At 33.5% G+C, this 13,549-nt stretch overlaps 2 protein-coding genes across 7 annotated transcripts in view; one reads left to right on the top strand and one right to left on the bottom strand.

Moving 5' to 3' along the window:
• The window catches only part of LOC118182665 (actin-related protein 2/3 complex subunit 1A-A-like), a 66,621-nt gene extending 64,472 nt beyond the window's left edge, over positions 1 to 2,149 (top strand). For 2 of the 3 annotated variants that reach the window (XM_085819010.1, XM_085819011.1), the window contains exons 12-13: positions 103 to 222; positions 1,023 to 2,149. In XM_085819010.1, coding sequence (XP_085675136.1) covers positions 103 to 198 — 96 coding nt within the window. In that variant the 3' untranslated portion in view covers positions 199 to 222; positions 1,023 to 2,149. The remainder of the gene's footprint in view (positions 1 to 102; positions 223 to 1,022) is intronic. The other variant, XM_035352047.2, reaches the window with a different exon arrangement.
• Positions 2,150 to 6,143: 3,994 nt separating this feature from the next.
• LOC118180194 (ketimine reductase mu-crystallin) overlaps positions 6,144 to 13,549 on the bottom strand; it is a 173,442-nt gene continuing 166,036 nt past the window's right edge. For 2 of the 4 annotated variants that reach the window (XM_085819012.1, XM_085819014.1), the window contains exon 7: positions 6,144 to 6,652. In XM_085819012.1, coding sequence (XP_085675138.1) covers positions 6,416 to 6,652 — 237 coding nt within the window. In that variant the 3' untranslated portion in view covers positions 6,144 to 6,415. Of the gene's footprint in view, positions 6,653 to 8,965; positions 9,051 to 13,549 lie in introns of all 4 variants that reach the window. The other 2 variants (XR_015041728.1, XM_085819013.1) reach the window with 2 other exon arrangements.

Genomic DNA, 13,549 nt, shown 5'->3' with positions numbered 1-13,549 from the left:
TGTTGTTCCTTAATCTTCGAATTGGATGCGGCTTATTATTTTTTGCAGACTGTAAGAGCAATGTTATAAAAGTAAACTTGAACTTTCGATTATGTCTAACAGAATTTCCGATGCTGGAGCTCCCAAAGGATCTACAAAACGAAAGTATGTTTTGATGTCCATCAAACAAAAAGTGGAATTGCTGCAAAAAATGGATAAAGACATGAAGAACGTGACAGAGAGGTTAGTGAAAACGAAAAAATTTCGATTGACAAGTTAGTCGGTATTCTCGGCACAGCAATTATGGGACTTGAACAGCGGAACTTTGTAACTAAACAAGAAATTATGTGTTTATAGAATTAAAGAGAAAGTATTATCACATAAAACGAAGTGACTTAAAGAACTTACATTGAAAGAAATGTTTAATAAAGTAAACAAATAAATATTAAGCTTTTTTTTTTTTTTTTTGTAAATTTTGATACCCTTTAGATCATAATTGTTCTTTATTTTATAAATTATGGTTTCATATTTTTAATTTTATAATTTCTGCATGCCATCATACCAGATTTAAATTGATGATCTATAATTGGGAAAAATCAATAATCCGGAATAGCCGAAGTCCCGACGAGACCGCATTAACGACTTTTGACTGTAGTTTTTGAAGTTGGGCAATAGTATTAAAAGATGCAAAAAGAAGTAAGCCATTGAACCCTGTGGAGTATTTTGAATCAAGATGAAATTATTTCATTTCTATTTTCATAACAAATGAAGATAGTTATTTTAGTTTTTAGACATCTGGTTAAAAAAATTAAGATTTCAAAATATAAAGCAAAATAAATAAAATATCAACAGTATACCAGCAGCTAGCTAAATATCATTATGTTGCAGATTTGACATCAATTAATTCTACCCCTAATATTAACATTTAATATGGATCTTCCTGCTATGTCGAATTTTTGTAGATGACAAAATTTATATTTTCTTATTAAATTATAGTGTTTGATATTTTTAACTGAGAAGATTTTAATTTTTACTTTTTTTAGACTTTGGGAGATATGCTACCAAGTGAAATGTAGTGTGATATTTAACCAGTTGTATAACTGGGAAAAACTTCGCTTGGAGAACTCCATTCTTCCCCTATTGGTGCTGCCTCATGGAAGAAAACAATTCTCTTCCTTGGCATTGTTGATTATCTTCTAGTTGATTGACTAAAGAGAAGACTGTGACCATCATGAGAGAAGACAGAGGTCACAGAATATTGCCAAGATGACCAATCAGTAGGGATAGTTTTATAATTTATGAATTTAAAAAATATTGTATGAGTTTCACTCCACTCACAAAAGATGCTTTGCAAGATGTTCAGGTGATGCAAAATGTATATTTTTTTTATACTTCATTTACCTCTAAATGCATCAGTTCTGTTATTTCTATATTGTTGAGTTATATGTATCCAGTTATTTCAAATTACAAATTGTATAAATTTGTTATATTTAGGATATTATCATGTCAAATCAGTAGAAGAAAAATTTCCTCACTTTTGAAAACAATATGAACATACCCTACTTATTGGTCATAGAAAAACTAATTTTATGAAAATTCCCTTCATTGAAATTTTGGATGAGTTTTAATTGCATCAGTTTATAATGTCCTGTATATTTATATAATGATTTCTTTTAGAATGGCTTTAATACATCCAAGCCAAGAAAATAAGATACATCTGGTTGTTAATTTTGTTTAATTTTATACTTGTTATGTTCACAAAAGCTTAAAAGTATGTCATGCTATCAAATATATTCTTGTTTAGCTGACTTCATGAAATAAAATTATTAATTTTTATTCTTTTCTGAAATGGTAATTATTGTTGAGAATTTGATGCTGAAGTATTTTTAAATACAGTTTGTACAGTATGATTTAACATTTGGTTTATTGCTTTCTGTGCATGACATGCTTTTAAAGGTAGTGTTTACTTTCATCTTTTTTGTGTCAATCATATGGTTTCAAATAGGAACTAAAGGGTAACCAGCTGTACTTTAAAGCCATCACTGTACTTAAGAGTGATTTTATTAAATTCTTTATGCTTACATCTGTTCTTTAAACAAATTGAATTATCTTGTAGGTATACATAAAATAATTAAAATGTAATTAAAAAATAAATTGTTTTCTAAAAAGATTGCATTTTATTTATTTATAAATAGTGAAATTATTCTGTATACTTTCACATAGATTCAGTTATATCTGTTACGAAAACATTCACACTTTCTGTAGAAAGTCAAAGTTGTAGTTCATTTGCACTTAATATTCATTACATACTTGTACAATTATGTCGGTTTCAAACTAATGTGGAAATCTTGATTTAAAAAAAAACTGATCCAATTTCCATCTTTAAAATGAAATATTTTGCCACTTGAAAAACAGTTTCATATTTTTAGAACTGCATGTCTTGCATTTGTTAATCAAAAAAACTTTTTAAAATCTCAAAGGAATTTTAAAACTTAATTCAAACTAGTGGTAGCAATAAAAAAAAAAGTATTTTAAAAAAAGTAACTGTAATAAAACCAATTTTTAAATTTTCTTAATTTGTATTGTAATTGCAATTTGAGAATTTCTCATTTATTACATAACATTCCATTAGAATTTTCATAAGTAAAAAAGCAAATCCATTTATTTTTGCTCCGATTTTGCATTTATTTTTCTGATGAGAAACAAGTAAATGCAAAATGGGATCTATCAGAGGAAAAAATTATTAAAATAATAGTGTATTAATTATCACGTTTAAAATTTAAAAGGGGGGTTAAGGGGCGAAATGCTGATGATTTGTTAGTGATACAATTTATCAAGAGCAGAAATTTCCAGCCGAGTAAACAAGTGTGGAACCTGAAGTAAACTCATAAGGGGTAATCACTTAATTGGACTTTGTGGGAAAGGCCAAGTTTGTTTTTTGCAAAACAATCATCAGAATAAAAAAAAAAAAAAAAAAAAAAACTGAAAATGCAGTAGATAGCAGCTGAAGTCACAGAATTTAGGAATTGTTTATCCATAATAGTATAATGTAATTATACATGTTCTGGAATCCAGTTAAATCATGTTTAAGCCTTCTGTTTTGTGTTTTGCTTTTATTGAAATGTAAATGTTTTTTTCCCTTCCCTTCCTGTTCTTGTTCTGAATGCTTGTGTAATTCACATAACCAAATAAATTTATTTTCCAGGTTAAATTGCTTAAAAATACAGGTAAATATTAATAGTATTTTTTTAATTATTATAGGTTTGTCCTGTATCTTTTTTTAACTGCTGTTAGATTAACCATGATTTTGGGTTAATCATGGATGTTATCTCTAGAACTACTATGGTTTATCTGGGAGTCGAATCTTCAGTAGTATTGTGTATCTACAATATGTGAGTACAAAACATTCACAAATGGATCACATAGCTGGAAATTTAAGAGCTTTCCAGGAAACTTAACAATTAAAAATACTCTCACTGAATTCATAAGCAAAGAGAGTGATCTTCATTTCATTCTTTGTCCTAACTGAAATTCAGTTCCTATTTGAATTTCCTGACACTCCTTCTTTCATGCAAATATCTTATTTTCTAAGGGATGTTGTAATTACAACTAAGTTGAATATTAAGCAAGGCTTTTTTCCTGCTGCACTTATTCAATTTTTTTTAATAGGTTGTATTATAAAATGCTTTTGTGAATTCCTCACACCAGTCAATGACACTTTTATGCTGGTACCTGGTTTTATGCTTCATCAAAAAGTATGGAAATGTTAATTTTTAAGCTACTGATATAATCACTAATTCTATTAATAATGGAAAGCACGAATACATGCATTATAGCTAGTGATTTTTCAATTAATAAAAGGCAACTGTTTTTGAGATTTTGAAACAGCTTTGTATTTATGACTAGCAAAAAGACCCGATGCCATTTAAGTTAGATTGAGAGTAATTTATCTAACAACAGACCAATACCTGTGTAATCCTTCTCTAATAATGATGCAAAAAATAGATTTCATAGTCATATTTTTCAGTCTGATGCGATATGGAACCCACATAAAAAATTTTGATAGAAAAATAAACTAATTCTTTCTCATTACATCAGCAAAAATTACACGCAGTTTTTAATGATTTTCGTCTTTATAATCAAATGGTAAAACTTTTTGTGTGGGTGGAAGCTCATTTTCCATCCAATATTTAATTTTGTGGTAAAAAATTCATCAGAAATCAAACACACAGGCATTTTTCTTTATATATACCAGATGGCCATAATTAAACTGACAGTGCTCACAGTGTTCTGTAGCGCGATCTATTTGCGAGAATGACGCCACATTTTGTAGGAAGATTAAACAAGATGTGGGACGAAGGATTCCGTGAAAAAACAAATTAGTTCCAAAAGTCACCGCTAGGGGAATATTTGGCGCTGTGTAATAGAAAATAGAGTGTTAACAAATGCAAATCAATACGGAAATTACCTTTTATTTTGCATTCAAATGAGGTTCAGTGTGGCTGCCGTTGTTGTGGACCACATATTGCATTCTGTGCACAACAGCAGAAAGTAACATGTGTGCAGGAATCTCCCATACATTCCGTAATGTGTTATCCTTCAACGTAGCCAGGTCCTGGAACATTCCTTGATAGACCTTGGACTTAAGGTAACCCCATAGCCAGAAGTCGCATTGGGTAAGATCAGGTGACCGAGGTGGCCACGCAGTTGACTAATGAATCTTTCTGTTTTGCATTTCTGTCGTAGCATCTGTTGCGCCCGTACAGCAACATGTGGAGGGGTTCCATCTTGCATCAAAATTTTTCCCCAAGGCATTGTCTTTGCTGAAGTGAAGGAATGACAAAGCTGTTCAACATGTGGCGATATTTCTCTCCGGTAACAGAAGAAGTTTCCGGTCCTGTCGAGGTAATATTCTCGTAGAAGAATGGACCTACGATAAATTCTGCTGTGAACTCACACCAAACAGTTAACTTTGGTGAATGTAAGGGAATTGCTGTGACTGCATGTGGTGATTTGTCATCCCAAATTCGGCAGCTCTGGGTATTCACAGTTCCATTCAGGTAAAAGGGGGCCTCATCTCCCCATAAGATTTTCCACGGCCAAGCATCATCCACCTCCATTCTGGCAAGAAAGGTGAGAGCAAAAATCAATCGCTTATCATGGTCGGGGTACAGTAACTCCTGTACACGGCTGATCTTGTACGGATAGAAGTTGATAATCTTTCGTAAGATTTTCCATACCGTACTGTAAGGCATATCCATATTTCGAGCTACCCCACGAGCGCTAGAGGTGGCAGCAATATTGTCTGGTCCTCTGTCGACAATCACCGTGGCAACTGCTTCGATTGTATCCTGTGGTACAGGTTTTCGTCCTCTGCCTGACTGAACCTTCAGAGAACCTGTTTTCTCAAATGTCGCAACCATTGCTTTTAGCCCATTAACTGACACAGGACCCGTTACCTTTACGCATTTTTTTGTGCGTTCTAAAAGCGCGAAGAGCGACTGACGTGTATAACTGGTTGAGGTAAAAGAATTTGACCAGTATTGCACACTCGACTAAGAAGGAGACGTTGCACATTACTTTTCAATCCGATTGTTTTGAAACGTAACACACTGCCTTTTAAAACCCAAGCAGCCTGGCACTGTGCGAATGGACGTAACGTGAAATTTGAATAAAGAACTTCTTCTGCTCAGCGTACGTGATATTGCAGATCACGAGACTTTATCGGTGTTTATGTAGATTTTACGCTTTTTTAAAAGTGTTGCCATATTGCACTTGAACTAAATCAGAAAATGTGCATAATAAAAGTTAATTTTATTCCGTATTAATTTGCATTTGTTAACACTCTATTTTCTATTACACAGCACCAAATATTCCCCTAGCAGTGACTTTTGGAACTAATTTGTTTTTTCGCTGAATCCTTCGTCCCTCGTCTTGTTTAATCTTCCTACAAAATGTGACGTCATTCTCGCAAATAGATCGCGCTACAGAACACTGTGAGCACTGTCAGTTTAATTATGGCCACCCGGTATATTGTAAAAATTGGAAATTTTTTATTAAGAAATTATGATTTGAAAGCTACAATAGCAACACTTTTCGAAGAAATAAAGCATTTTTATCTCCAACGGGCCAGAAAGTTGCCACTCGGAAAGATGAGTGCAAAGTTTAGTGTTTTCAGAGTTTTTAATTAATATCTTGGAGTCTTACAAAGATGGGAACAGAAATGGTTTCCAATGAATTTTTGGAATTGGGAATAAGGAAGTTAATGTTTGACAATGCTATTTTTATTTCATTGTAAAACTTGGAAATTTTTTATTAACAAACTCTACGATAGCAGATTTTTATCTGTAGCATGCAAGACTGGTTGCCACTCGGAAAAATGAGGGCGAAAATTACTTTCAGAGTTTTTAATTATTATTATTTTATTTTATTTTATTTATTTATTTATTCTTGACCTTTTCCAGGACATAGAAAATTTGGTGGTAATAGCTATATTAGTGGCTAAGTTATTAGCGAACAAACAAACACACAGACTTTCTTTATAATATAGATTAACAGATGATATTATTCCACAGAATTTATTAGCTTCAAAAAAAGCAAAAATTTCAGAAATTCCTTTTCTGTAAGATCTGGTAAACAAGTTCTGCAGTAACAACATCTTCAACAGCCATGCCTGAGGGGAAAAAACATTTTAAGTGTAGAATGAAATTAGAACAATCGTTTGTAAAAAAAAAAAAAAAAAAAAAAAAAGCTAGTAACTCCAAGTTGTAAAATGATAACTTAAAATATTATGTTGCACTGAAGAAAAGGGGTTAAATCTTACTGTAAAAGTTGGAAATAATTGTTACTCAATTCATTTAAAACACAAAAAATATGTTGTATCTCTAATTTTGTTTAAGGTTTGAAAAAAATAGCATATGAATATGACTGGTTGCATATTTCAAATTTACTGATGAATGTTAAGTTTCAATGTTCTTTCGAGCAATTTTTATTGAGAAAAAATAAAACTTTGGAAATGTCACTAAGTGATTAAAAATATATATATAAATGAAAGATGATGCCCCAGAAACATGATGTTTTTATGAAAGAGGATTTCTATTCTAAACATTGACATCACTCTTCATTTATGCCACCACTCTTCTTTGGAAAAACATAAAATGAAATGAAATTTTCATCTATTTTATTTCTTTAATGATATGTTTAACTTTTCTTTTTGGTCTTGATTTAATGATTTCAGTTATTTTTAGTCTAAAGGGGCAATTTGCCCTGAAGGACTATTAATTTCATTTTGGCATTTTGCATTGAACTTTAAAAGGCTATATCACTTTTCAAATTCTTGCCACCATATATTATCACCCTGTCTTATATTTAAAGAAATTAAATAATAAAGAATCTGGATAAGTGTATTATGTTTCTCGCATTGCGATAAAACAACGGTACCTAGTGCAATCAAAATTTGAATAACATAATCTTCCACAGAATATGGGCATGTGGAAGCCCTAATTTGAATTTGAATTTTTTTTAATTATCGATTTCATATTTTGCAACACTTCAACGAATTTTTTATTAAAAATCTGAACGATTTCAAAGCGAACAATGACAACACTGTACTAAAAAAAAACATTTTTATCTCCAGCCTGCGAGACTCTGTATCAGAAATTCTAAAGATATCCTCATTTTAAAATTAGTATGTCATATTGCTGTTAAACTGAATTTTATAGTTTGAGTTCATAGAACATGATATTTAATAAATAAAGGTAACACACAAAATGTTTAAAAAAAATGCCTCTTTGGCCATATTTTAAACTCTGAAAACTTTCAGAATTTTGTTTGTTTGTGTGTGTGTTATGAACGTATGCACAAAATAATGCTGTAAATTTAATATAAGTGATAATCTGTGATCCAGGAACATTAATTTGTATGGAAAAAGTAATTTCAGCTAATGAGCCTTTTGAACGATGAAAGGCCTTCAAGAACAAATTAAATTCATAACTGAGATTGCACTGTACATTAAAGTGTCTGGAAATCATTAAAAGAGAATGTTCCTTTAAAATAGGTTGTCCATTAACAAACATCTAACTGTATGTGTAAAAACAATATTTATTACATTTTTCAGATTGATGGGAATACTAATTCTTCTGGCAGATACTAATAGATTCAGTATTACATTTATTAAAATTTCAATAATATCAAATGTACTTGATTATTCTTCATCTGAAATGGAGCCTGAAGAATAATTAGTTCTGTCAAGTATTTTGTTCAGTAAATGGCATCTGGGGAAGAAGAACCAGTGCAGAATTCTACAGGGCATATGCTTATCCAGACATAAATTGCATCAGCACCCAAAGATTAAGATATACTGGTCACCTAATTTGAATCCCCGAAAAAAAAAAAAAAAAATTCGTGCATGAGCCAATAAACACTTGAAAAAGAATTAAGACCAAAATTCAGATGGCTGGGTCTGTTTGGAGACATATTTACTTAAGGTCATTAATTAGAAGACTAAGGCCAAGTGTAGAACAGCCTGAAATTAAATTATGAAAACAGTCGGAGCTCATCATGGACTGTCACTGAAGAGTAATGGAAGACACTGAAGAGGATGTATTTTTTCTTAGTAAATTATTAAAATTTCTGCATTTCAAAATTTAACTGTTCAAAAACAAATAAGATACAGTTTTATTGGAAACAATTGATATTCTTATTACCTAAGTTACTTTAATAAATAATATTATTATTTAACTATGATGGACTGCATAAAAGACTGTTGTGCAGTTATACAGTTCAAAATAATAGTTGTTTCAATAAGTTAATTATAAAAATTTGTATAATTAACTTTTGAGGCGAAGGCCATAATAGTGGTTTTAAAAAAAATATGAAGACCTAAAATATTTTATTGCATTTATAGAGGATGAAAATGGTTCAAAGTAAGATTAAATATACTACAAAATTTTTGTTATAGGGAAAAATGTGATAATTTAAAACATACCTAATGATTTGAAAACAGTTGTTTTGTGCACATACGGCTCTTTTAAGCCCAAAATTACCTCGCCTATTTCAGCATAAATGTCTGCCTAGAAAATATAATTGTGTAACTTTCTCTTAAAGTATTAGAAATATTAGATTTAAGAATATAACAATTAATATCAAATGAAAAATCTGAAAACAAAATAGTTTTGCTGTAAAATTTAATAAATTCATTCCCTTTACTCATTCACAAAATTGCATTATTTTTACTCTAATGTAGTCCAGAAGAACTTATTATACATCAAAGTTCTTGAAATTAAAACTGTATTATAAATCAGATTACTGTACTATAATTTGACTTGTTTCTTTCATTACAAATTTTCAAACGTCTGACTTTTGCTGCATTCATCAGCACTGCACACAGCTCATTTGCATTGATGTGGAAATCATAGTACATCTGTCGCAGTGCCTGTTTTGTTGATGTTCAAATAGAATAGTAGTTTGAAAAATTTGCGAAACAGTTTCAAAATGAATACCATAATGATTGCTTTATTTTAAAATTAAATCATAGCCACAAGGACATAATCAAAAAGTAGGTAGGTGCTGTAGAGCACTTCCCAGCCCCATCAATTGAATAAATTAGGTATAGTGTGCAAAAAAAGGGCGGGACAGTTTTATATCTCCCGTTCTATTGGGCCGATTAATGAAATTCAAATTGCGTTCTTCATGTCTCGAAAGCGCGAATTGGAATATATATTAAATTTATATATAGCACTATTCTAACATAGGTATTTCGACACAAAATCGTGTTCGAAAATATGACTTATTGTAACCCTTTTACTGCATCATCTCACCTCCTTGAAATGTTTATTAGGTTTAGTTCTTATTTTAATGTAATATAGTAGTTATTTCTACTTCTTTTTCTTATTGCCACTGTTTGCGTTGAGAACGGACTGTTTCAACCTAATTAAGATGCAAAAACGAAACGTGATGTTACGTCATCTGGAAAGCCGAATCGTGCCGATAGCTGATTGGTTGCCGGGAGATGACGTCATGCCTACTTCTGGTATAAGTATCTCGCGTCGCTCTGCCGGATTTATTTATGTCAAGTGCCCTTGCGCTTTAATTTTGGAACCGGCAACATTGCTCTTCGCAATAGCTCGGTCAATTATAGAGTCTAAGTCTAAGTCTAAGAAAAAAGTCACATTTCGAGGGGTGGACCAAAGAATCTCTAGCGGAATATATCACTATAGATTCTTTGGGTGGACACCATAGGAGAAGGTTCGTCGTCGAGATTGTGCCTGCTTCCGGTCCTGTTACCACGTGTACGCCCTGTCTGATTTTGCGTGTGTTGCGGAGTGCGACCACGTGCTAATTGCTATCCGCTTGCATCAGCATTTTTAAATGCTAATCCTCGGTTAGTATTATATTTTAAAAGCCTGGATGCTTATATTATTTTTGCCTTTTCTTGCGAATTAGCTTAATTGCTGGTACGAGTGATACCGCACTATACTGATACTGATTTTCGGCGCTTTTATTTTTGCGTAATTATTTTAGAATTTAAATTAAAACATCAGATTTTAATTAATTGCGTGCGCGTAATAAAATTATTGGATATTGGTCGTTGTGTCTACTTAGTTACCCCCAGGCTCACGCTGTCAGGTGTGAGATAGGGGCCTAGTAGACTTTCGCCCGCTCATCCGTCTGCCGGAACACCGTCGAGTGGGTCCGGTTCCGGGGCGCGGGACTCCGGATTGCTTGGATTTGGACTGCGATATGGATACGATTTTGGAAGCCGTGAGGATTCAAATTAAAGAACTAGAGACTATTCGCCTGCAAAATGGCACTTTCACAGATACAGAAGGTAAAATGCATAACTTCTTACTGAGTATGTTTGATATGCTAGTTGTAGTTAATAAGCAGTTAACTCAACAGGATTTGAATAAAACACAGCAAAACACGTCATATGATAACAAAGCAGAAAATGATAGGGACAGAAGCCCTATTAAAATACATAATAATTTTGATTCCTTAAAGGAAATTTCCGTAGATCAACCCACAAGTTCTGATGAAGATCTTCCTAAAACTAAAGGTGACCAAACTGTCAGAATACGTACCCAAAGACCCAATGCTAAGAAAATTAAGATTGGTAGTCCTGCTAAAAGTACTCCACAAAAGCCACTAACTCAGGAGGGAAATTCCGATACATCAGCTACATTAGTAGCAGCCAATGAAAACACAAACACACAAAATAATGAAAACATGGATACTACACAACCGGATAATGATAACTCCACTGCCACAAATAATCCAAAGCAAAATAATAAAAACTCCAAAATTCCCCCAATTACGTTAAGAGAAAATTTACTGAAATGGAGGGAAATAAGTGATATTTTCCTTCAAAAACAGATCAAATTTCACGGAGAACAGATTCCTAATGGGAGTATCAAAGTGATTACGCAAACTCCAGATGATTACCGGATAGTTGTCCAAATTCTCAAAGAAAAGCATGTGGAACATCATTCCTATATCCTCCCAGAGGACCGATACTTAAAAGTTGTCCTTAGAGGACTCACTGTAAACTCCCAGATTGAGGACATTAAATCCGAATTAGAGCAATTAAATTACCAAATAAAGGAAATTAAACAAATGACCAGACGACGCAACGGGGAAGTCACTAAACTTCCGCTGTTCTTAATATCTCTTCCAAAAAATGGAAAATCTAAAGAAATCTATAATGAAAGATTTCTTTGCCATATGAAAATCAAAGTTAAAGAGTATCTGGGGAGACAAGGACCCCTGCAATGTTTTCACTGTCAGGGGTTCAATCATACACAGGCGGGTTGCAATTATGCACTCAAATGTGTCAGATGCAGCAAAGAGCACTATGTGAAAGACTGCCCTGATAGAAATAATAGAGACAAGCCTCCGGTTTGTGTAAATTGCGGGGGTTCCACCACTTCCAGTTTCAGGGGGTGTGAGAAATTCCCGAAAAGAAAAACAGATAAAACAATCAATTTCCCCAGTAGGGTTATTGAAAACAAAACTTATTCGCAGGCGCTGTCCTCTGGACTTTACTCAGACATTTTAAGTGAAGCGAAACAAGTCTTCCCTGACCTGGCGGAACTCGTTTCCGTTATAAAAACTGCTGGTTTTCAAATTTCACAGCAGGTCAGAGGAATACAAGAAAATAATCAGGAGATAACAACTTCCACTACAATTGTTAATGGGTCAAATTAGACCTACGCTTACTCCTATCAAGATCATGACATGGAATGCTAGAGGCATTGCTTATAAAATTACGGAACTTTCTAACTTTTTCAGGGGTCAAGATATTGACGTGGCAATGATTACGGAGACATTTGCTACGCCGAGCACCCAGATGAAAATTCCGAACTATGTTTGCTATAGATGCGATCGACTAAGTCACCGAGGTGGGGGGGTCGCAATTTTTGTCCGTAGCTCCCTACAATCATGCCTAATCAATGACGAGCGATTTAATGGACACGAGCTGGTCACGGTATCTGTCCGTCTCCCGCACTATGGGAATGTGTATTTTAACTCTATGTACAATCCTCCGAAGAATATTCTCGATGTCGACTACTTAGCAAAGATATTGGATATCAACAAGCAGGTCATTCTTGCGGGTGACTTAAATGCTAAGAACCAAGAATGGAATTGTAGGAGGACTAATAACAACAGTATTAAATTGTCGGAATTCATAAATAATTACCCGGTTTATTTACATGTGCCGAGTGAGCACACTTATTTGCCCAATAACGGTAATTCGGGTGATATACTTGACATCTTCCTTTCTACCATCTCACTGTCTTATAGCCTAGAGGTTTTACAGGATCTGGACTCGGATCACTGCCCAGTCATTGCGACTCTTGGTACGACTAAGGAAGTCATGGAAGCGCTTATCAATACGACGAACTGGAGGGAATTTAATGAAATACTCTCAGAAAGTCGCACGAACCTTATGTTACGCACTCCCGATGACACAGAGCGTGCTGCGAGGCAGCTGACGACAGACATACAAAACGCTTATGATGCAGCCACCAGAAAGATTCCTAGAAAGCACGTCACAAATAAACTACCGACTAGAATTAAAAATCTTATCAGAGACAGGAACAGGATCAGAAAGAGGTTTCACCTTACCTTTGACCCAAACACAAAGAAAGAAATGAATAGGATCAGTAGAGAGATCAAAAAACAGATCAGTATTTACCGGAAGGATCTCTGGGACGAAAAGATTGAAAGCTTTAATGAGCCAAGTAATTCCTTTTGGTCTTTTGTAAGACGCTTAAAAAATAAGAATACTGTAAACAGACCAATTTATCATGAGCATGGAATTGCACTTACAAATAGTGAAAAATGTAACACGCTTGCTGAACATTTCGAAAAGCAGTTTACCCAGAACACCTCACCATCTAATCAGGATTTTTCTACTTTAGTTAACTCCACTGTTTCTGACTGGATTGATAATTATGATACGCAGAGTCATCTTGAGCTCACTTCGCCCCATGAAATACTTAGCATCATCAAAAAACTCATGAACAGGAAGGCCCCAGGGCAGGACAATGTAAATAATGTGGCGCTTAAA

This window comes from Stegodyphus dumicola, chromosome 6 (assembly GCF_044657685.1).
Source record: "Stegodyphus dumicola isolate Sdum_Otavi_A_Nest chromosome 6, ASM4465768v1".
NCBI classification, from domain to species: Eukaryota; Metazoa; Arthropoda; class Arachnida; order Araneae; family Eresidae; genus Stegodyphus; species Stegodyphus dumicola.
The sequence above is the reverse complement of the archived record's forward strand: the minus strand, read 5'-3'. Positions and strand labels throughout refer to the sequence as shown.